At 41.3% G+C, this 23,664-nt stretch overlaps 1 protein-coding gene across 1 annotated transcript; it reads right to left on the bottom strand.

Moving 5' to 3' along the window:
• Positions 1 to 526: 526 nt before the first annotated feature.
• Positions 527 to 23,664, bottom strand: LOC127130047 (uncharacterized). Its single transcript, XM_051059125.1, has 4 exons — positions 23,540 to 23,664; positions 23,003 to 23,281; positions 22,416 to 22,600; positions 527 to 945 (listed from the first exon to the last, which is right to left on the bottom strand). Exons 1-4 carry the CDS (start codon positions 23,662 to 23,664, stop codon positions 527 to 529), a joined length of 1,008 nt encoding a protein of 335 aa, XP_050915082.1.

The raw sequence follows: 23,664 nt of genomic DNA on the forward strand, positions 1-23,664 counted from the left end.
TGCTATAATATCCATCTTCTAATGTTTGTTTCCATTGCTTTCTCCCCCTTTGACAACATCAAAAAGAGGCAAGGAAACGGTCAACATGAAGTAAAAAAATATTCAGAATCACTTAGTCAGCGACTTTGCAACACATGGTCATTAACAACAATGCACAAATCATGTAGTTAATGAAAGAAGTATATGCATAATTAACACACGGTGAAAGAACCAATATAGAAATAACATTACAATAGGTGTTCAACGAATACATTAAGACAAATAAGTATCTAGAATAACATGCACACATAAGGAAAATTGATATGAGTTGAGTTTGAACAGTCATCTAAGGTCGTTGTCCACGGAATGGTTCATGTATGCCTCTATAACCGGAATGTGGATGCACAAGTCTTTCTTCTTCATAGAGGCTGGTTAATTCAATGACGTTCGTGTTCAGCGTGTTTACGGAGCCTGCGAGAACGCGATTTAAGCCTTCAATCCTTTGTAGGATGGCAGAGGAAAAGGAGTTGAAATTGTCACTGTGAATTTAGATTTGGCTCCTTAGTTCCACATAACGTTCCTCTTGGATGGAGGCAAAGGATGCAAAATTGTCACCTTGACTCTGACTTTGTTCCTGCAAGGCTGCGAACCTCTCGTCTTGAAGTGTAGCGAAGTTTTGCTGCTGGATTTGCATGGTTCTTAACATTTCCATTACTTCAGAGTTTTCGGATGGAGAAGAGGGTGTGGGCATATAGGATGAACGATTGTTGGTCCATCCTATGTGTTGCCATTCACCCCATCCTTGATTATTGGACAGATGTTGTCCGGGAATAGGACCAAGCCAATCACCATGGTCAGTGACTTGATGGTCATGCTCCATTGGTTGAGAGTGGACTTCGTTATTTTCTTTCTCTTCTTCAAATTCTTCATCTTCATCATCATCATCATCATCACCATCCTCAATATCTTCCACACGCAGAGCGATCCCAAGTGTAACCCATTAAACTCAAAATCTTCTGACAAAATTGTTGATGTACAGTTATTGATTTGTAAGGAATTTCTGGAACTGAAACATTTTCTCTATGAAGTATGCTTTGAATGAATGAGGGATAATAGAGAGCAGTTCCTCTTCCTGACTCTTTTAGTGCAAAGATCCAAAAATGAGTTTTGCAACATATTATGACCAATTTAAGCCGATCTCCTATGAACCTAGGATGTTTACTATGATTAAGTGCATGATTCACATATAAGATATGCTCCTATATGCTTGAACACACTGAACCTATATTTTGAATATGTTAAAGGATGAATGTTTCTATGCTATGTATCACGGAATGGACATGCATGATATATATACATTTAAACGCGACCCGAGATATCAAGAACACCAAGTTCCCTACGGATGTGGAAGAAAGGCTATGTCGCAAGTGGTTTTATAAAAATATCGGCAAGTTGATGTAACACCTCAAAATTTGCCCTCCTCTTATTAGGACTAGTTTGATACATTGCATTGCATTTTATTCTAGGGCATTAGGCATTGCATTTTGCATATCATATGAAGATAAGAAGATCATCCTCCAAAGTCTTTTTCAGAAGATGGAGAAGTTACATGGTTCAAGCCTGAGGGTTTCCATGGATTGATGATCAACCATCTGAGGGGTTTGTACTTCAATTAGGGTTTCCTGATCTTTCAAAGGTTTTGAGCATTATCTTGTTTGTAAGGATATATTACCATCGTCATGGTTATGTCATCATCCAGGGCTTCATTGTTCATGCTCAGGTTCCTCTGGATTAGGGTTTTGACCTTTGGTCAACCCTGATCATTGCCTTTCTTCCAGCCAGAGTTTATCAAGGAGATGAGTTATTTTATTGAGATGAAGATCACATGAGTATCATATTGAGCTTACATGAGCTAGGGGTTCATTTCTGATCAAATTCCTCAAGTGGTAGAGGCTCAAGCTGATCAGGGCATTGCAAGGTCATCTGAGGACCAAACAAGTCAATTGTGCCAGAGCTGAGGGCTATGAGGTGAGGAGATGAGTTGAGACACCTCATTCATGTTCAAAAGAAGTTAATTCATCATTTCAAACATATATCTTGAAGATTTTAAAGTCAGGGCAAAAGTTTCCAAAAATGGAAAGTGACCTGTAATTTCAAGTTTCCAAAAATGGCAAGTTTCTGGTCCATATTCAACTTGACTTTCCAACATAAAATAAGCTTCAAATGGATTTTTGGTGAACATGAAAGTTGAATATCTTTCTCTCCTCTTTTCAAAAAGTCCAAGATCATATCCATATGATGAATGGTTGAGGAGTTATGCTCAAATGATCATAAAGTGTACATGGAGGTTCAACATGCCATAACTTTCGATCCAAAACCCCAAATTGAGCCACTCTTTTTGCAAAATGCTTGTCTTGACCAAGAGTTTCCAAATCAACCATTTCCTTGCTTGAAAATTGCTCATGTGATAACTTGTTCAATCATGTGCATTTTGGAGGGAAATTCAAGAATTCAAATTTGGTTCAAGCTACAATCAAAATACCACTTCCATTGTGTTTATTAGATGATTTTAAGTGGATTTGGACCATTGCATGGCACTGTTCATGCAGGAATTGTGCATGCTACCTCACACTTGCCATTTTTGCAAAACACCTCTTATTTCATTAATTTTAATTAACCAAGCCTAATTGTGATTAGCATGGTGATTAGTACATGATATAAAAGCTAAATCCTAACAGAATTTGCTCATAATCACAATTCTAGATCTAGAATTCCATTTTCCCTCCAAAACTCTCTCTCCTTGGATTTCAAATTTTCTTCACACAACCACAAGATTTCTTCATAGATCCTTCATCCTCATGGAATTTGGAGCAGGAATCATCCATTATTCGTGGCAATTGAGCTGGTTTTGAAGACATTCAAGCACATGAACATGTCAATGGAAAGTTGAAATTCAACAAGATTCAAGAGGATTCAAGTGCTTATTCCTATTCAAAGCTTCAAAAGAGGTGTTAGAGAGAAGATCTGGAGCTTGTGGAGGCTTGAACACGTGATTTGAAGCACTGCCATTCCAAGTAAGTGGTATTTCGACCTTCATTATTTGCCAATTCATGTACATGATTAGGAAGATCTTGTTGTGGTGATGATTCTGATATGATTAGATTTAATTTTGGTTAAGAAATGAGTTAGTTATGATGACTTAAAGTTTTGCACATGAAACTTCTTTGCTTCGATCCGTGCGTGTTAGTGAGTTTTAGGATGAATGAGCATGAGATTCGTGATCTACTCGTTGAGACCTTTCCAACCATATGCGTTTCATCAATTTCTGGAAATTTTTCTTGCTGTCTCCGCCGTGGATCCACAGGAGAAGACGGTGGAAACCATCGTCCACCGCCTCTACTACTGTAGCTAGGGTTTGCAGCAAAATGCTGCGTTTTGGAACGCGCTTTGGACCGAGCGTGCCTCTGTTCGATCCTTGGCCGTGGCTTTTCGGAATTTGTTTTTCATGAGCGCACATTTGAACCTGCAGAGCGCGGGTTCGATTCCTTGCCTTGGCAATGTGCTTTGTTTCAGCATTTATTTTGAGCGCTTATTTGAACCTCCATGGCCTGAGTTCGAATCCTGGTTTTGCATGCTTGTGAATTTTATTTTTTGAAGCGCTCTTGTTACCTGGCACGCGTGGGTTCAAGTCCTGGCTAGGCACATTCTGATATTATTTGATTTCCATTTGAATTTCCATTTTTAACATTATTTTCCTATTATGTCATTTTATTTCTTCATGTTTAAAAAATCACTAAAAATTGTAAAATAATGCAAATTGATCCTAGTTTTTTTTCACATGCTTGTTTGGATGTCTAGTTTTTTTTCATATTGTTTGCATGAATTTTTCCTTTCTGGATTTTTATTTGTTGATTTTTGATTGGACATTGTGCAATATTGACATGTTGTGATCAATTACTTGAAAATGCTCATGGTTTATCCAATTGGTGTGAAATTTGACATGCTTGTTCCTAACATGTGACTGGATTTTTGAGAATTGGTTTGGCATTTTTATCATGTTCTACCACTGTTTTGGATACATGGACATTTGGTGTGACAATTTGTGTCACAATTTGTATGTTGCATTTGTACATTTTCATTCATATGCCATTTGATCTCTTCTGGAGTTGATTTTTTGTATGATGTTCATTCTTAACATGAGGAGCTTGTATAAAAATTTTCATGATCATTGGATACATTTCTGTTTTAATATGGATTTTCTATGTTTGATGTCCAATTTTGATCACATTGTTTTCCTTTGATTTATCTTGATTAATTGATGGCTTTGCCTTTTGATTTGGCTTTGGTCCTTTTGAGGACTCTTTCTTATTTGATTGATTGTGCTTCATGTGGAATATTGACTTCTGTTTTGGTTATTTGCTTTGCCTTTGACCCTAGTCTTTGTACTAGTGGTTTGTATTTACCAATTGTGTTTTGTTTTTCAGGCTTGAGCATTTGACACTAATGTTTGGTGTGATCTCATTACTTGAGATGCAATTTGCTTTGTTCACTAACACTTGTTGTGTTGTAGGTCCATTGGTGCGATGGACTCACTTGAGTGATTGCATTTATGACTTGCATTGTGTACATATTGGAAAGCCTTGTTGTTGTCTGTTTGTTTCTCTGAATACAATACTGACTGGTTAGCTTTTGTACAGGTACATTAGTCGCTATTAGCTTTGCTTTGATTTGCTTTGCTTTGGAGTGTGGTTGGTACACCACTGAGGTAGTTTAGCCTTCTAACTCCATGTAGTCTGGAAGCCCTGTCGCTTTTTTGGCAGGCGTTTGGCTGAAGTCCTCCTTAAGAGGCAATGACTGTGTTTGTTTATATTTGTGCCAAAGACCTCCTTGTCGAGGCATGTTACTTGTTAAGTCCTCCTAAGTGAAGAGGCAATTGATAGATAGAAGGGACTAGTAGCCAGTCCCCTGTTAGCCGTTGAGTCGTTCATTATGCTCGCACTACGTGCTGACGCTTTTGAACCTAACCCAAGATCCTTGTATAGAGTCAGTCAAGTGGAATAGGGTCCCTCATTCTGGACCCCCACACTTTCATTGATTCAAGCTCACCCGGCCAGGGTTAAGAGCTATGAGGTCTAACCCTCATTACCTTTCATCTGCTCACCCTGACGGTCAATGTCAGTGGTTAAGAGCTTCGGACACCCATACAGTTTTGGCTTGTTTGTCGAGGTTGATATGACCCCTTGACTAAAGCCCGACCATTTGTCTGAGCCTCTTGTTTGTGTATAGAGTGTGATGATTGCTTTTGATATGTTTATCTGCTTTCCACTTATTATCTCCTATTCTGTAGGAGTCGTATGATCAACTTTCGAGGAAGTTGAACGTACGTAGAGATAAACTTGAGTTGACTCACTTCCTGTGTGAGTCAAACTCTTGTTAGAGACCTCAACCTAGGGTTTTAATTTGCATGACGACTATTAGGCTCGAGTCAGTCTCCCTTTTAGTTCGTTATTCCCTTGGTCTCTGGTTAGGAGAGAGTTTCTCCCCTGTTAAGGGGAACTACGTCGCCCTGATTCTCATACCAGATGAGATACGTAGGCAGGAGATCGAGCGAGATCTCTCCGGGCGCCCTTTTCTCTTTTTTGTTGTGTTGTGTGCGTGCAACCTTTTTGCTTCTTTGGACGTCTCAGCGTCTCTTTTTTGCTTGTGTGCCAGCTATTAGGTCCGAGTTCCAAACTCCCTATTAGTTTGTGTGTTCATCCTTTCCCCTGTTAAGGGGAACTACGTCGCCCTAATTCTCATACCAGATGAGATACGTAGGCAGGAGATCGAGCGAGATCTCTCCGGGCACCCTTCTTCTTTTTTTGAGTGTGTTTTTCTTGAAAGCTATTAGGTCCGAGTTCCCGACTCCCTTTTAGTCTGTGTGTTCAACCTTTTGTTTCTTTTGACGTCTCAGCGTCTTCTTGGTGTTTTTGTGACAACTATTAGGCTCGAGTTCCAGACTCCCTATTAGTTTGTCATTTGGAGAACCTTTGGTGTTCGCTGGTTAGCGATTGTTTATTTGTTTGGAGTCGGATGTAAGCCCATCGATTGGCATTCTGTTTCCTGTTGTGTGTGTTTGGAGTTGGATGTAAGCCCATCTATTGGCATTCTGTTTCCTTGTTTGCCTTTGTTTGGAGTCGGATATAAGTCCAGCTATTGGCATTCCGTTTCCTGGTTGAGTTTCTTTTGACGTCTCAACGTCTCTGTGTTGTGTTTTGTTTCGGCGTGCGTTAGCCGAACTACGACAGCTCTGATTCTCATTCCAGATGAGATACATAGGCATAGGATGCGATATCCTAGAGAGCCCGTTTCCCATTTCCCCGAACTACGTCGACTCTGATGTTTGTTTCTGACAAACTACGTAGGCCCAGGATGCGACATCCTGCCGAGTCCCCTTCCTCCGTCTTCTTTCGCCTGTTTTATTATTCCAATGTGTGTGCATTCTTTGAGCAGTTCATCAACAACCTTTTCCTATTCTTTTGAGCGTGGATCCCGTCGAATACGGCGGACGTGAGGGGTGCTAATACCTTCCCCTTGCGTAACCGACTCCTGTACCTTGTAATCTCTGGTCGTAAGACCGTTCCTTTCCCCTTTTTCAAGTTTACTTCGAGCGTTTACTTTCCCTCCTTTGGGATAAATAACGCACGGTGGCGGCTCTGTTTGTTTTTTCCGCCGGTTGTTTTTCGCGTTGCGACAGCTGACGACTCTGCTGGGGACTGAAGTTGACCTCTTGCTGGTCCATCTTCCCTAAGCGAGTCAATCCTAGCGCTCTTTAGGGTAGTTTTGGTTGTTGTTATTGCATTCATGATTATTATACTGTGATTGTATATATTTGCATATATGTTTGCATGCATCATATTATCACTGTGCTGGATTCTGGACAGGTTTGGTTCCTTTGATTTAGGGTGGGTGTTCTGAGTGGGGCTAAAACCCAGGCCCGAGTATACACCTAGGATTAGCGTGGTCTCACGTTTCATCACATGTTGGATCAGCATGTTATTGCGACGTGACATACCACAAGTCGGACGAGGTTCTTTGGAGAAAGCCCTTCCGGGTGGAGTATTCCACTTTGGTTGGGTTGCCTCTTCTGAGCTGTTGACTTCGGTGACCGATCTTTCTCGAATCTTTGGTTTAGATGATCTTATGAGAGCTGCAACAGCACACCCGAAAGGGCAAACCCGTTGAGTATCTTGTCCGATTGTCGAGACTATTATCCGCCTTAGGATGACCTTATTAGAATTCACCTGTGAGGGGAGGGTTTGATTCCTGCAGATGCATGTTCTGGTGGTGACTCTGTGATGGTGACTAATGGTTCAGTTCTTGATCAGGGTCCTATTTATAAGTCGGATTTATGGATATTTATTTCCGGCATGCCGGAGTGCTGTCTGCGGTATTTATCAGCGGGTTCCGTTTATTTCGGATCCCCGGGTTGGATTGGAGGATACTTGTTCAGAGGATCTTGTGGTTATCTGTTCAGAGGATTTCTGTGATGATGGTGATGTATCCTCAGGTTCCGTTTATTTCGGAACTCTCAAGTTGGATTTATGGTTACTCCGTACCTCAGATGGTTGTGATCAGTTCCGAGACCGTAATCCAGTACAGTTGATGATCAGATGACTTGGAGGATGGCACTGTGACTTGCATTCATGCATCAGCATCATTCCCATTTCGCATTCATCCGCATCTAACTCATGTCTATCCATACTCAGGGTACATTCTCGATTGAGATTCTGGTTAAGAGACATCCTGATGTCAGAATGTTATTGTCAAATTATTATCCGTCTCGATGAAGCCAGAGTCAAAGGACAGAATATTCCTCATACGGATAGACATTGCATTCATGTGTGAGTCATAATAACCTGTCTTCTGTTTTGCAGGTGTCAGTTTCTAACGTGTTTGATTGACTCAGGAATCGTTGCTCGCGCACGTAGAATCATTCCTTTGCACATAGCTCGTCCGCACAGATACCCTACCAGACGCAATAAATCCAAACTGATGGATCTACCCAACGCTGACATTCTCGAGCTGAAAGAGAAGATGAGTGAGTTGATCAACGTCATGCAAGGGTTCGCCTTGGGGCAGAAAGCGATCACCGAAAAGGTGGATAAGGCCGAGGCTTTAGCCAAGGCAAAAGGAAAACAGGCGGTGAAAGAGGATAGGTTTGGGATTGGTTATCAGTCGGGCCGAGGCTTGTCTGGGCAGAATAGAGGACGTCGTCCGCCATTCACATTCACTAGTGCTAGAATGCTGGATCCAGATCGCATCTGTGCGGTGGGTGAGGAGATCGACAGTGACTGCGAGCTCGACTCGTGGATAAAACCGTGTGTACCAGGGATGGAGATCCAGAACTGGAAGGCCGAAAAGATCATCACTGTCACTCTACGTGAAGAGTAATATTTCTGTTATTCAATTCTGTCTGCATGAAAACCATACGTTTTGCCCGAAACATAATGGTTCATTGTAAGGGTCACCTCATGTGTTTCATTTTGCAATGTTTGCATCATCAATAAAAGGATGTTTTTCATTAAAAGCGGTGTTCCCTGTTTTTCATTTGTTTTTGCAGTTTAAAACAATAAAAATGGCAATGTTTATTTTCATTTTTCTTCCTTTTAATTTGCTTCGTTCCGACTCAAAAGCAATGCATGAATCAACATTCATGTAGATGCGATCATTCTCCGGATCTCATTGATAACAATCCTGTTACACCCTCATATGACTTCGACAATCCGATCTATCATGCCGAAGAAGAAGGCGAAGAAGATTGTGAACTTCCGGAAGAATTAGCTAGGTTGTTGAAACAAGAGGAGAAGATGATTCAACCGCACGAGGAACAAGTTGAGGTTGTTAACCTGGGCACCGAGGAGGTCAGAAAGGAAGTGAAAATCGGGGCCGCTTTGGAGGTAAATGTCAAGAGCAGAATGGTAGCCTTGTTGAAAGAGTATGTTGATATCTTCGCCTGGTCTTATCAAGATATGCCAGGGTTGGATACCGATATCGTTGTGCACAAGTTACCATTGAGAGCAGATTGTCCTCCAGTGAAGCAGAAGTTGCGCAGAACTCGACCTGAGATGGCCATGAAAATTAAAGAGGAAGTGCAGAAGCAGTTGGATGATGGTTTCCTAGCTGTCACTAATTATCCGCCTTGGGTCGCGAACATTGTGTTGGTGCCGAAGAAGGATAGAAAGGTAAGGATGTGTGTGGACTACCGGGATCTGAATAGAGCTAGCCCGAAGGATGATTTCCCGTTACCTCACATCGATGTGTTGGTAGATAATACAGCTCAGTTCTCGGTGTTTTCCTTCATGGATGGCTTTTCTGGATATAATCAAATTAAAATGGCGCCAGATGATATGGAGAAAACAACGTTCATCACACCATGGGGCACTTTTTTCTATAAGGTGATGCCATTCGGTCTCAAGAACGCCGGTGCTACGTACCAGAGGGCTATGGTGACTTTGTTTCATGATATGATTCATCATGAAATTGAATGCTATGTTGATGACATGATAGCAAAGTCCCAAACAGAAGAGGGGCATCTGGTAGATCTGGCCAAGGTGTTTGACCGGTTGAGACAATTCAGACTGAGGTTGAATCCGAATAAGTGCACTTTCGGAGTGCGGTCCGGTAAGTTGCTGGGGTTTATTGTAAGCGAAAGAGGAATCGAGGTTGATCCTGCTAAAGTAAAAGCAATACGAGAAATGCCTGAACCGAGAACAGAAAAGGAGGTTCGTGGTTTCTTAGGTAGATTGAACTACATTTCACGGTTCATATCTCATCTAACAGCCACGTGTGAACCCATATTTAAGTTGCTGAGAAAAGATCAAACGGTCAGGTGGAATAATGATTGCCAAGCGGCATTTGAAAAAATAAAAGAATATTTGCAGGAGCCTCCGATTCTGATGCCTCCTGTGGAGTGACGACCGTTAACTCTGTACTTGACAGTCCTCGAGGGGTCTATGGGGTGTGTACTGGGGCAGCATGACGAGTTTGGTCGAAAAGGGCATGCAATTTACTACCTTAGCAAAAAGTTTACCGACTGTGAAACAAGATATTCACTGCTCGAGAAAACTTGTTGCGCTTTGGTATGGGTTGCTCGCCGACTGAGACAGTACATGCTGGTTCATACCACTTTGTTGATTTCCAAGATGGATCCGATCACGTATATTTTTTAGAAGCCAGCATTGACCGGACGGGTTGCGAGATGGCAAATGATTTTGACTGAGTATGATATACAGTATACCTCTCAGAAAGCAATCAAGGGGAGTGTATTGTCTGATTACCTCGCCCAGCAACCCATTGAGGATTATCAACCGGGGAAGTTTGAGTTCCCTGATGAGGACATCATGTTTCTCAAATCGAAAGATTATGAGGAACCGATCCCGGAGGAGGGGCCCGACCCTGAATCCGAATGGATTCTGATGTTTGATGGGGCCGTTAGCGTGAATGGCAGTGGAGTTGGTGCTGTTTTGGTTACGCCGAAGGGATCCCACATTCCTTTTGCTTCCCGGCTAACAGTTGAATGCACCAAAAATGTGGCTAAGTACGAAGCTTGTATCCTGGGTATCGAACCTTAGTGCGTACACCTACTAGGGCAACACCTTTCTCGTTTGTGTATGGGATGGAAGCCGTGGTACCAGTTGAGGTTCAGATTCCTTCGTTGAGAGTCCTTATGGACGTGAAATTGAAAGAGGCGGAATGGGTAGGGACTCGGTATGAAGAGTTGAGCCTGATTGAGAAAAAGAGGCTGGCGGCCATTTGTCACGGGCAGTTGTACCAGCAGCGGATGAAGCGTGCTTTTGATCGAAAGGTGCAACCTCGTGTGTATCATTTGGGAGATATGGTATTGAAAAGGATCCTTCCTCCTCAGAACGATCGTAGGGGCAAATGGACACCCAATGATGAAGGTCCATTCGTGGTCAAGAAGGTTTTCTCTGGCGGAGCCTTGTTGTTGACGACCATGGATGGCGAGGATTTTCCATCCCCTGTGAATGTGGACGCAGTTAAAAAATACTTCGTATAAGAGACCCGTTTGACGAAAAGAATAAAATAGTCCAGGCAAAAATGGGCATCCCGGCGAACCAGAAAAAATGAAAAAGTTCGGGCAAAAATTAGGGATAAAAAGAAAAAACTGTACACCCGGCAAGTCGAAAACCCCACAAGGGCGGCTTGGGCAAAAAAGGGTATCCCGGTGGACTGAAAACCCGAAAGGGCGGTCCAGGCAAAAAAGGGATTGAAACGAACAACTGCGTCTAGCATGATCGTTTGTGCTTTGGATATGACATGGATAATCCCCGACAGGGATCGGTCGGAAGCGTCTTGTTCAGAAGGCAGAAAGTGTGGAGAGTCTTGAGGACATATGGGGTGTAACCGGGTTGGAACTCGATGAGATCACGGGTTGACATTGCCATTAGGATAGATTTTTCCTTTTGTGCGCAATTACCTCTTTTCAGGAATTGCTTCCTGTGTATTGCTCAGTTACGAGCCACCTTTTTCAATCAATAAAATGCATATTCAGTCAAATAATTTTGTTTTTGTTTTCATTACCGCTTTGATTGCAAAAACATCCAGTTATTTTTGATAAAGAATCTTTGCATTTTGAGACATAGGGGTCCCTTCCAATGCATGTTCATAAGATTGAAAGCCTGAAATCTTATTCGGAAGGTTGAGTGACCCAGGTGTTGAAATTTTGGCACGCCTGGGGCACGTTTTTATCTAACGATCTTTTTTGCAGGTGCTGTTAGATATTTTCACTCACTTGCAGGTTGTGATATGAAACTTTTGACAAAAGATCCCCGTGAAGTCCAATCAGGGACAAGGGATTGAAGAATGGTGAAAAGATGGCGAAAGGATTGCGACGATCCTGGAGGGTTAATCAAGAAGACTCTTCAAAGTATGAAGTGGAAAGTTGACATTATGGTTAGATGGTGAATGCCGGTGTTCGACGAGTCGACCGGTGTTCCGTGCCAGATATTCCGTATTTTTCCCTAGCAGGGTCGGGATTGTTATCTCCCCAGCAGGTCCGAGATCGGTGTTCCCTCAGCAGCCAGGCCTGAAGTGTGTTGTTTCCCCTAGCAGGGTGGAGATTGTTATCTCCCCAGCGGGTTCGAGATCGGCGTTTCCTCAGCAGCAAGTCTGAAGGTTGTTGTTTCCCCTAGCAGGTTTGAGATTGTTATCTCCCCAGCAGGGTTGAGAGTGTTGTCTCCCCAGCAAGTCTGAAGGTTGTTGTTTCCCCAGCGGAGGTACGCGTTAGTGTTTTCGTTCCCCAGCGAAGTCCCCAAGCGGATCGGGTTCAGTGGAGGTTATCCCCAGTGAAGGGTTATTCTTTCCCCAGCGGCAATGCTATTCCCCAACAGGGTGGAGACTGGAGTGATGTCGAGTTCCTCGAGCTCCTCAGTAGAGTCCCCTGAGGGGGATACTTTTTATGCATTCATCATTTAGAGAAGCATAGCATATTGCATAATAAATTGCGTAGCATTTCCATGGTTATGGAGCATTACGCTGAAAAAAAATCATGCATCAGCATTGCAAGCATAAGCTAGTCTCAAGCCGTGGTTACCGTTTGAGAATTGGTTTAGTTGGTTGGAAGATCAGCATCAGCATTGCAAGTATAAACTAGACTCAAGCCGTGGTTACCGTTTGAGAATTGGTTTCGCCGGATGGTGAAGATGTTACTCCGAGGAGTTTAGCATCATGACGTTACGCGATCAGCGCGACTCAAGCCATGGTTACCGTTTGAGAATTGGTTTCACCGGATGGTGAAGATGTTACTCCGAGGGGTTTAGTATCGTGACGTTGGATCAGCGCGACTCAAGCCGTGGTTACCGTTTGAGAGTTGGTTTCGCCGGATGGTGAAGAAGTTACTCTGAGGAGTTCGGCATCGTGATTTTGGATCAACAGTATTCCCCAGTTAGTCCCCGGCAAACGTCTGCCTTGTTTTGACATATGTAGATGTCTTCCTTGCGATACCGGTAAGTGTCGTGTTGGTCCCCGTGTGTCCTTTCTTTGGTGTCGGTAAACATCATTGTTCGATGTCGGTAAACGTCGAGTTTCTTCCCAGTCATCGGTCAATGTCTGGTCGTGTATCCTTTCTTCCCAGTCATCGGTAAATGTCTGGTCGTGTATCCTTTCTTTGGTGTCAGTAAACATCATTGTTCGATGTCGGTAAACGTCGAGTTTCTTCCCAGTCATCGGTAAATGTCTGGTCGTGTATCCTTTCTTTGGTGTCGGTAAACATCATTGTTCGATATCGGTAAACGTCGAGTTTCTTCCTAGTCATCGGTAAATGTCTGGTCGTGTATCCTTTCTTTGGTGTCGGTAAACATCATTGTTCGATGTCGGTAAACGTCGAGTTCCTTCCCAGTCATCGGTAAATGTCTGGTTGTGTACCCTCTGATATGTCGCCATCAGAGTGGTGGTTGGTGTTATTTCCGGCATTGCCAACGGAATTAGCATCGGAAAATGGAGAACGAGGTTCATTGTTTGGCAGCAAGAGTGACATGAAGTTGTCAGGGTTCAAATGCGGCGATCAGGGTTCATCCGCGCGAAAAGAAAAAAAAGAAAGAAAAAAAAAAGGAAAAAATCAGAAAATTTTGGGGTTCAAGAAAAGCAAAAAATAATAATAATCCCCAGCGGAGCGCAAATTGTTCGTCTGTTCTTGGTATTCAACCACTTTTCACTCTGATCATCTGAAAGCCGAGGCTGTTCATATCGACAGGTTCACAGTGGATTGAAAAGGGGCAGCTGTAACACCTCAAAATTTGCCCTCCTCTTATTGGGACTAGTTTGATACATTGCATTGCATTTTATTCTAGGGCATTAGGCATTGCATTTTGCATATCATATGAAAATAAGAAGATCATCCTCCAAAGTCTTTTTCAGAAGATGGAGAAGTTACATGGTTCAAGCCTGAGGGTTTCCATGGATTGATGATCTACCATCTGAGGGGTTTGTACTTCAATTAGGGTTTCCTGATCTTTCAAAGGTTTTGAGCATTATCTTTTTTGCAAGGATATATTACCATCATCATGGTTATGTCATCATCCAGGGCTTCATTGTTCATGCTCAGGTTCCTCTGGATTAGGGTTTTGACCCTTGGTCAACCCTGATCATTGCCTTTCTTCCAGCCAGAGTTTATCAAGGAGATGAGTTATTTTATTGAGATGAAGATCACATGAGTATCATACTGAACTTACATGAGCTTGGGGTTCATTTCTGAGCAAATTCCTCAAGTGGTAGAGGCTCAAGCTGATCAGGGCATTGCAAGGTCATCTGCGGACCAAACAAGTCAATTGTGCCAGAGCTGAGGGCTATGAGGTGGGGAGATGAGTTGAGACACCTCATTCATGTTCAAAAGAAGTTCATTCATCATTTCAAACATATATCTTGAAGATTTTAAAGTCAGGGCAAAAGTTTCCAAAAATGGAAAGTGACCTGTAATTTCAAGTTTCCAAAAATGGCAAGTTTCTGGTCCATATTCAACTTGACTTTCCAACATCAAAGAAGCTTCAAATGGATTTTTGGTGAACATGAAAGTTGAAGATCTTTCTCTCCTCTTTTCAAAAAGTCCAAGATCATGTCCATATGATGAATGGTTGAGGAGTTATGCTCAAATGATCATAAAGTGTACATGGAGGTTCAACATGCCATAACTTTCGATCCAAAACCCCAAATTGAGCCACTCTTTTTGCAAAATGCTTGTCTTGACCAAGAGTTTCCAAATCAACCATTTCCTTGCTTGAAAATTGCTCATGTGATAACTTGTTCAATCATGTGCATTTTGGAGGGAAATTCAAGAATTCAAATTTGGTTCAAGCTACAATCAAAATACCACTTCCATTGTGTTTATTAGATGATTTTAAGTGGATTTGGACCATTGCATGGCACTGTTCACGCAGGAATTGTGCATGCTACCTCACACTTGCCATTTTTGCAAAACACCTCTTATTTCATTAATTTTAATTAACCAAGCCTAATTGTGATTAGCATGGTGATTAGTACATGATATAAAAGCTAAATCCTAACAGAATTTGCTCATAATCACAATTCTAGATCTAGAATTCCATTTTCCCTCCAAAACTCTCTCTCCTTGGATTTCAAATTTTCTTCACACAACCACAAGATTTCTTCATAGATCCTTCATCCTCATGGAATTTGGAGCAGGAATCATCCATTATTCGTGGCAATTGAGCTGGTTTTGAAGACATTCAAGCACATGAACATGTCAATGGAAAGTTGAAATTCAACAAGATTCAAGAGGATTCAAGTGCTTATTCCTATTCAAAGCTTCAAAAGAGGTGTTAGAGAGAAGATCTGGAGCTTGTGGAGGCTTGAACACGTGATTTGAAGCACTGCCATTCCAAGTAAGTGGTATTTCGACCTTCATTATTTGCCAATTCATGTACATGATTAGGAAGATCTTGTTGTGGTGATGATTCTGATATGATTAGATTTAATTTTGGTTAAGAAATGAGTTAGTTATGATGACTTAAAGTTTTGCACATGAAACTTCTTTGCTTCGATCTGTGCGTGTTAGTGAGTTTTAGGATGAATGAGCATGAGATTCGTGATCTACTCGTTGAGACCTTTCCAACCATATGTGTTTCATCAATTTCTGGAAATTTTTCTTGCTGTCTCCGCCGTGGATCCACCGGAGAAGACGGTGGAAACCACCGTCCACCGTCTCTGCTACTGTAGCTAGGGTTTGCAGCAAAACGCTGCGTTTTGGAACACGCTTTGGACCGAGCGTGCCTCTGTTCGATCCTTGGCCGTGGCTTTTCTGAATTTGTTTTTCATGAGCGCACATTTGAACCTGCAGAGCGCGGGTTCGATTCCTTGCCTTGGCAATGTGCTTTGTTTCAGCATTTATTTTGAGCGCTTATTTGAACCTCTATGGTCTGAGTTCGAATCCTGGTTTTGCATGGTTGTGAATTTTATTTTTTGAAGCGCTCTTGTTACCTGGCACGCGTGGGTTCAAGTCCTGGCTAGGCACATTCTGATATTATTTGATTTCCATTTGAATTTCCATTTTTCACATTATTTTCCTATTATGTCATTTTATTTCTTCAGGTTTAAAAAATCACTAAAAATTGTAAAATAATGCAAATTGATCCTAGTTTTTTTTCACATGTTTGTTTGGATGTCTAGTTTTTTTTCATTTTGTTTGCATGAATTTTTCCTTTGTGGATTTTTATTTGTTGATTTTTGATTGGAAATTGTGCAATATTGACATGTTGTGATCAATTACTTGTAAAATGCTCATGGTTTATCCAATTGGTGTGAAATTTGACATGCTTGTTCCTAACATGTGAATGGATTTTTTAGAATTGGTTTGGCATTTTTATCATGTTCTACCACTGTTTTGGATACATGGACATTTGGTGTGACAATTTGTGTCACAATTTTTATGTTGCATTTGTACATTTTGATTCATATGCCATTTGATCTCTTCTGGAGTTGATTTTGGTATGATGTTCATTCTTAACATGAGGGGCCTGTATAAAAAATTTCATGATCATTGGATACATTTCTGTTTTAATGTGGATTTTCTATGTTTGATGTCCAATTTTGATCACAATGTTTGCCTTTGATTTATCTTGATTAATTAATGACTTTGCCTTTTGATTTGGCTTTGGTCCTTTTGAGGACTCTTTCTTATTTGATTGATTGTGCTTCATGTGAAATATTGACTTCTGTTTTGGTTATTTGCTTTGCCTTTGACCCTAGTCTTTATACTAGTGGTTTGTACTTACCAATTGTGTTTTGTGTTTCAGGCTTGAGCATTTGACACTAATGTTTGGTGTGATCTCATTACTTGAGATGCAATTTGCTTTGTTCACTAACTCTTGTTGTGTTGTAGGTCCATTGGTGCGATAGACTCACTTGAGTGATTGCATTTATGACTTACATTGTGTACATATTGGAAAGCCCTGTTGTTGTCTGTTTGTTTCTCTTAATACAATACTGACTGGTTAGCTTTTGTACAGGTACATTAGTCGCTATTAGCTTTGCTTTGGAGTGTGGTTGGTACACCACTGAGGTAGTTTAGCCTTCTAACTCCATGTAGTCTGGAAGCCCTGTCGCTTTTTTGGCAGGCTTTTGGCTGAAGTCCTCCTTAAGAGGCAATGACTGTGTTTGTTTATATTTGTGCCAAAGACCTCCTTGTCGAGGCATGTTACTTGTTAAGTCCTCCTAAGTGAAGAGGCAATTGACAGATAGAAGGGACTAGTAGTCAGTCCCCTGTTAGTCGTTGAGTCGTTCATTATGCTCGCACTACGTGCTGACGCTCTTGAACCTAACCTAAGATCCTTGTATAGAGTCAGTCAAGTGGAATAGGGTCCCTTATTCTGGACCCTCACGCTTTCATTGATTCAAGCTCACCCAGGCCAGGGTTAAGAGCTATGAGGTCTAACCCTCATTACCTTTCATCTGCTCACCCTGACGGTCAATGTCAGTGGTTAAGAGCTTCGGACACCCATACAGTTTTGGCTTGTTTGTCGAGGTTGATATGACCCCTTGACTAAAGCCCGACCATTTGTCTGAGCCTCTTGTTTGTGTATAGAGTGTGATGATTGCTTTTGATATGTTTATCTGCTTTCCACTTATTATCTCCTATTCTGTAGGAGTCGTATGATCAACTTTCGAGGAAGTTGAACGTACGTAGAGATAAACTTGAGTTGACTCACTTCCTGTGTGAGTCAAACTCTTGTTAGAGACCTCAACCTAGGGTTTTAATTTGCATGACGACTATTAGGCTCGAGTCAGTCTCCCTTTTAGTTCGTTATTCCCTTGGTCTCTGGTTAGGAGAGAGTTTCTCCCCTGTTAAGGGGAACTACGTCGCCCTGATTCTCATACCAGATGAGATACGTAGGCAGGAGATCGAGCGAGATCTCTCCGGGCGCCCTTTTCTCTTTTTTGTTGTGTTGTGTGCGTGCAACCTTTTTGCTTCTTTGGACGTCTCAGCGTCTCTTTTTTGCTTGTGTGCCAGCTATTAGGTCCGAGTTCCAAACTCCCTATTAGTTTGTGTGTTCATCCTTTCCCCTGTTAAGGGGAACTACGTCGCCCTGATTCTCATACAAAATGAGATACGTAGGCAGGAGATCGAGCGAGATCTCTTCGGGCACCCTTCTTCTTTTTTTGAGTGTGTTTTGCTTGACAGCTATTAGGTCCGAGTTCCCGACTCCCTTTTAGTCTGTGTGTTCAACCTTTTGTTTCTTTTGACGTCTCAGCGTCTTCTTGGTGTTTGTGTGACAACTATTAGGCTCGAGTTCCAAACTCCCTATTAGTTTGTCATTTGGAGAACCTTTGGTGTTCGCTGGTTAGTGATTGTTTGTTTGTTTGGAGTCGGATGTAAGCCCATCGATTGACATTCTGTTTCCTGTTGTGTGTGTTTGGAGTTGGATGTAAGCCCATCTATTGGCATTCCGTTTCCTTGTTTGCCTTTGTTTGGAGTCGGATATAAGTCCAGCTATTGGCATTCCGTTTCCTGGTTGAGTTTCTTTTGACGTCTCAGCGTCTCTGTGTTGTGTTTTGTTTCGGCGTGCGTTAGCCGAACTACGACAGCTCTGATTCTCATTCCAGATGAGATACGTAGGCATAGGATGCGATATCCTAGCGAGCCCGTTTCCCATTTCCCCGAACTACGTCGACTCTGATGTTTGTTTCTGACAAACTACGTAGGCCCAGGATGCGACATCCTGCCGAGTCCCCTTCCTCCGTCTTCTTTCGCCTGTTTTATTATTCCAGTGTGTGTGCATTCTTTGAGCAGTTCATCAGCAACCTTTTCCTATTCTTTTGAGCGTGGATCCCGTCGAGTACGACGGACGTGAGGGGTGCTAATACCTTCCCCTTGCGTAACCGACTCCCGTACCTCGCAATCTCTGGTCGTAAGACCGTTCCTTTCCCCTTTTTCAGGTTTACTTCGAGCGTTTCCTTTCCCTCCTTTGGGATAAATAACACACGGTGGCGGCTCTGTTTGTTTTTCCGTCAGTTGTTTTTCGCGTTGCGACAGTTGATTTTTGATATCAACATGCTCGAAGACAACATCACCTTTCTCAACATGATCCCTACGGAAGTGATGTCGAATTTCAATGTGTTTAGTGAGCGAATATAGTATAGGGTTTTTAGTTAGATTTATGGCGCTTGTGTTGTCACAAAAAATAGAAATACGTTCAAGTTGAACATTGAAGTCGACTAATTGTTGTTTGAGCCACAAAACTTGAGCGCAACAGTTACCCGCAGCAACGTATTCCTCCTTGGAGGTTGACAAAGCAACTGAAACTTGCTTTTTGCTGTGCCAACTTACCAAGGAATTTGAATAAAAAGGACAAGTGCCACTGGGGATTTTCCTATCCGATTTGCAACCGGTAAAGTCGGAATCAGAGTAATCAACCAAAGAGCAATCACTTCCCTTAGAGAACCAAAACCCATACTTTGAAGTATCACAAAGGTATCTAAGTATGCACTTGACGGTTTTTAAATATGATTCTTTGGGACATGATTGATACCTACCACATATACATACACTAAACATAATGTCTGGTCGGGATGCGGTAAGATAGAGGAGAGATCCTATCATACCTCTATACCTTTTGATATCTACGACCTTACCATTTTCATCCCGATTCATGTTAGCAGCGGTAGGCATTGGAGTGTCGATCACTTTGGAGTTTGCCATATCAAAGCGTTTAAGTAGCTCATTACAATACTTCGTTTGGCTCACGAAGGTTCCTTCTTCAAGTTGCTTGATTTGAAGTCCGAGGAAGTAATTTAGCTCCCCCATCATGCTCATTTCGAGTTCTCCCTGCATCAACTTAGAGAACTCCTTGACCAAATTAATGTTAGTAGATTCAAAGATAATGTCATCTACATAGACTTGAACTAAGATGGAGTGTTTTCCTTGACGCCTAATAAAAAGGGTAGTATCAACCTTCCCTCTTGAGAATCCTTGCTCTAGTAGGAATTTCTTAAGACGCCCATACCATGCCCTAGGGGCTTGTTTGAGGCCATACAAAGCCTGCTTGAGCTTATAAACATAACTTGGATGGTCATGGTTTTCAAATCCGGGAGGTTGAGATACATAGACCTTTTCATTTATGTGACCGTTAAGGAAGACACTCTTGACATCCATTTAAAATAACTTGATATTTTGAGAACAAGCATAGGTAAGTAGAAGGCGTATAGCCTCGAGACGGGAAACCAGAGCATAAGTTTCTTCATAGTCTATGACTTCCTCTTGGTTATACCCTTGAGCAACAAGGCGAGCCTTGTTGTGAGTTATGACTCCGTTTTCGTCTAACTTGTTCCTAAACACCCATTTAGTGTCGATTACTCGATGGTCTCGCGGAGGGGGAACAAGATCCCACACCTCATTTATTTTAAATTGATTAAGTTCCTATTGCATAGCTAGAAACCAATTTTCATCGAGTAATCCGTCTTTGGAGTTTTTAGGCTCATTTTGAGAGACAAAAGCGAAGTGATAACAAAAGTTACTTATCTTAGACCGTGTTGTAACTCCCTTTGAGATATCTCCTAGAATATTATCAATGGGATGATCCTCGGAAGATTTCCATTCCAAAGGAAGGTCACTGTTATTGATGGAATGATCCTCCTCTTTCTTTTTGGAATTAAGATTCGGCTCCTCCTCAGCTTTTTCCGGATGGGTGTCAACACGATTTTCTTCTTGATCTTTTATTATGTCTTCCGAAGGAACACCTGCACCATTAACAATACTACCTTCTCTAACATTTTTTGGATAAGACTCATCAAAGGAAATATGCATGGATTCTTCAATAATAAGTAACTTTTTGTTGTATACTCTATATGCTTTACTAGATTGAGAGTATCCGAGAAAGATACCTTCATCAGCTTTTGAGTCAAATTTACCAAGGTTTTCTTTACCATTGTTTAACACAAAGCACTTACATCCAAAGATTTGAAGATGTGAAACATTTGGCTTCCTTCCCTTTAGCAATTCATAAGGGGTTTTGTTTAGAATAGGACGAATGAGTATCCTATTCAGTACATAGCAGGTCGTGTTTATGGCATCAGCCCAAAAATATTTAGGAAGGTTGTTTTCATTGATCATAGTTCTTCCAAGTTCTTCTAACATTCGGTTTTTACGTTTCATAACTCCATTTTGTTGTGGAGTTCTTGGAGCAGAAAAATTATGATCAATGTCGTTTATTTCACAAAATTGCTCAAAGAGGTGGTTTCCAAATTCACCTCCGTATTCACTTCGAATGGTAACTATGCTAGTGTTCAATTTGTTTTGAGATATCTTGGCAAATTTTTCAAAAGCAGAAAAAGTGTCGCTTTTACTTGCTAAGAAGATAATCCAACAAAATCTAGAGTAGTCGTCCACTATGGCAAAACCATAGTAGTTTCCACCTAGACTTTTAATTCTAGATGGCCCAAAGAGGTCCATATGGAGAAGTTCAAGGGGTCTCGTTGTGGGAACAATATTTTTAGATTTAAACGAGATCCTTGTTTGCTTTCCCATTTCGCACGCATCACATAGGTGATATTTTGAAATTTTGATTTTGGGAAGACCAACTACTAGATCTTTTGAGACAACTTTATTAAGCAAGTCAAAGTTGACATGCGTTAATCGCCTATGATAAAGCCACGAGTCTTCACTCATGAAGATGAGACATTTAGTGCTTGTCGAGGATACTTCATTCAAGTTGAGCATGTATACATTGTTTTCCCTCCAGCTCTTAAGCACATCGTTCTTATTTTCATTATGTTCAATCATGCAATAGTCTTTTGAAAACGAGACTTTATATCCTTTCTCACATAATTGGCTAATGCTAATGAGATTGTGCTTAAGGCCTTCAACTAAAAGGACGTCTGAGATAGTGGTAGAGGAGGGATTACCTACACTACCTTTTCCAAGTATAGCTCCCTTGTTATTGTCACTGTAGGTCACAAACCCTTTCTTCTTAGCCACAAAGTCAAAGAATAAGGAAGAGTCACCCGTCATGTGTCTTGAGCCTCCACTATCGAGAACCCATGTTCTCTCTGTATCCTTAAGACATTCCACCTACAAATTTAAACAAGGGATGGAGGTACCCAATTTTCATTGGGTCCTAGTGTGTGAGTGAAACTTTGGTTGCATTTGAGAAACCATTGAAAAATGCCTTTAGGAACTAGAAATCTCCTAAATCGACATTTAGCAATAGTATGTCCCTTTTTGCAATAATATAGACAATTTAAGTTCGGATGAAGGTTGCTTTTGCTAACTTGATCCTTAACCACATAAGTGTATTTTTTATAAGGATTATTCATATTGCTTCTAAAGTGTGATTGATCAATAGAAAAGGTAACTTTAGGTTGTAAAACCTTGTCTAATTTGGCTTGGAGAGTTCTAACCTCTCTTTGCCAAATATGACATGTTTCACATCCACCCCATCTAAACCAAAATCCCTTATCGTCTTCCTTTTTGCCTTTAGTAGCCTCTACCATAGATTTCTTAAGGGTTTCTAATTCCTTTTTGGAATCAGAAATCTTCTTTTCTAAATGGTTGAAAATTTTCTTATTAGAGGTCAAGCGTTTAAAAGCTTCCTTGGCCTCGTTGTGTAGAGTACTAAAGGCATTTTGCAAATCAGCATAATACATTTTATCAGTATGATCATATTTGGAATGACTTACATTCTTTTTCTTCCTTTGGTGAGCTGTAAGACAAAGATTGACAATTTCTTCTTCATCACTTGAGTTGTCATCGCTTGAGGGCTCGCTATCGCTCTCCCATGCGACGTATGCTCTTCTAGGTTAGCTTGGTTTGTTATGGCGTTTGTCTTTTCCTTTGTATTTCTTTAATAAGGAACACTCCGACTTATAGTGAACGGTCTTTCCGCAATTGAAGCATGATCCTTTTAACTTGTTTGTCTTGCCTTCCTCTCGATTCGGAAATTTTGATTGCCTTCTGTAGTTGACAAGATTTTTGTCCGAATGTTGGACTTCATTTTTTCTAAGGTATCGGTCGTACCTCCTAACGAACAACCCCATGTCTTCATTCGAATCTTTGTCATCATCACTTGACTCACTTTCACACACATCATTGGTGGATGACTTATATGTTGAAGCCTTTAACGCAATAGACTTCCTTTTGATGTTCTTGTCTTTCTCCTTCTTTTGATTCTTCTCATGTTTTTCAATATTCATGAGCTCTTGCTCATGCTCTTGAAGCTTACCGAACAATGTCATCATGTCCAGTGTTCTTAAGTCATTGGCTTCCTTGATCGCTGTGACTTTTGGTAGCCAATCCCTGTTAAGACATCTTAATATTTTATTAGTAGCAACATCATTAGGGATATTTCTACCAAGAGCATTTAACCGATTGATTAGATGATAAAATCTCTTTTGCATATCGGCAATTGTTTCACCATCTTCCATATGAAAAAGGTCAAATTCTTGAGTTAGGGTGTTGATTCTAGCTAGTTTGACATCATTGGTTCCCTCATGGGTAATTTGCAATGAGTCCCACATAGCTTTAGCACTAGTACAATGGGAAACCCTATAGTACTCATCAACACCTAAAGCGGCAATGAGCATATTTCTAGCTTTATAATCGTAGCTGTACTTTTTCTCATCTTCTTCATTCCATTGTGCTTCCGGTTTAGGTACAACAAAGCCATCCGCATTGGTCAT

The sequence above is a fragment of the Lathyrus oleraceus genome, chromosome 3 (assembly GCF_024323335.1).
Source record: "Lathyrus oleraceus cultivar Zhongwan6 chromosome 3, CAAS_Psat_ZW6_1.0, whole genome shotgun sequence".
NCBI classification, from domain to species: domain Eukaryota; kingdom Viridiplantae; phylum Streptophyta; class Magnoliopsida; order Fabales; family Fabaceae; genus Lathyrus; species Lathyrus oleraceus.

Coding starts and splice junctions, on each gene's coding strand:
- LOC127130047 (XM_051059125.1), bottom strand. CDS start 23,664: ATGACCAATGCGGATGGCTTTGTTGTACCTAAACCGGAAGCACAATGG. Junction 23,282..23,539: donor GCCGCTTTAGGTGTTGATGA/GTACTATAGGGT, acceptor ATGTCTTAACAG/GGATTGGCTACCAAAAGTCA. Junction 946..22,415: donor TTGGTTTAGATGGGGTGGAT/GTGAAACATGTC, acceptor TGCGTGTGGAAG/ATATTGAGGATGGTGATGAT.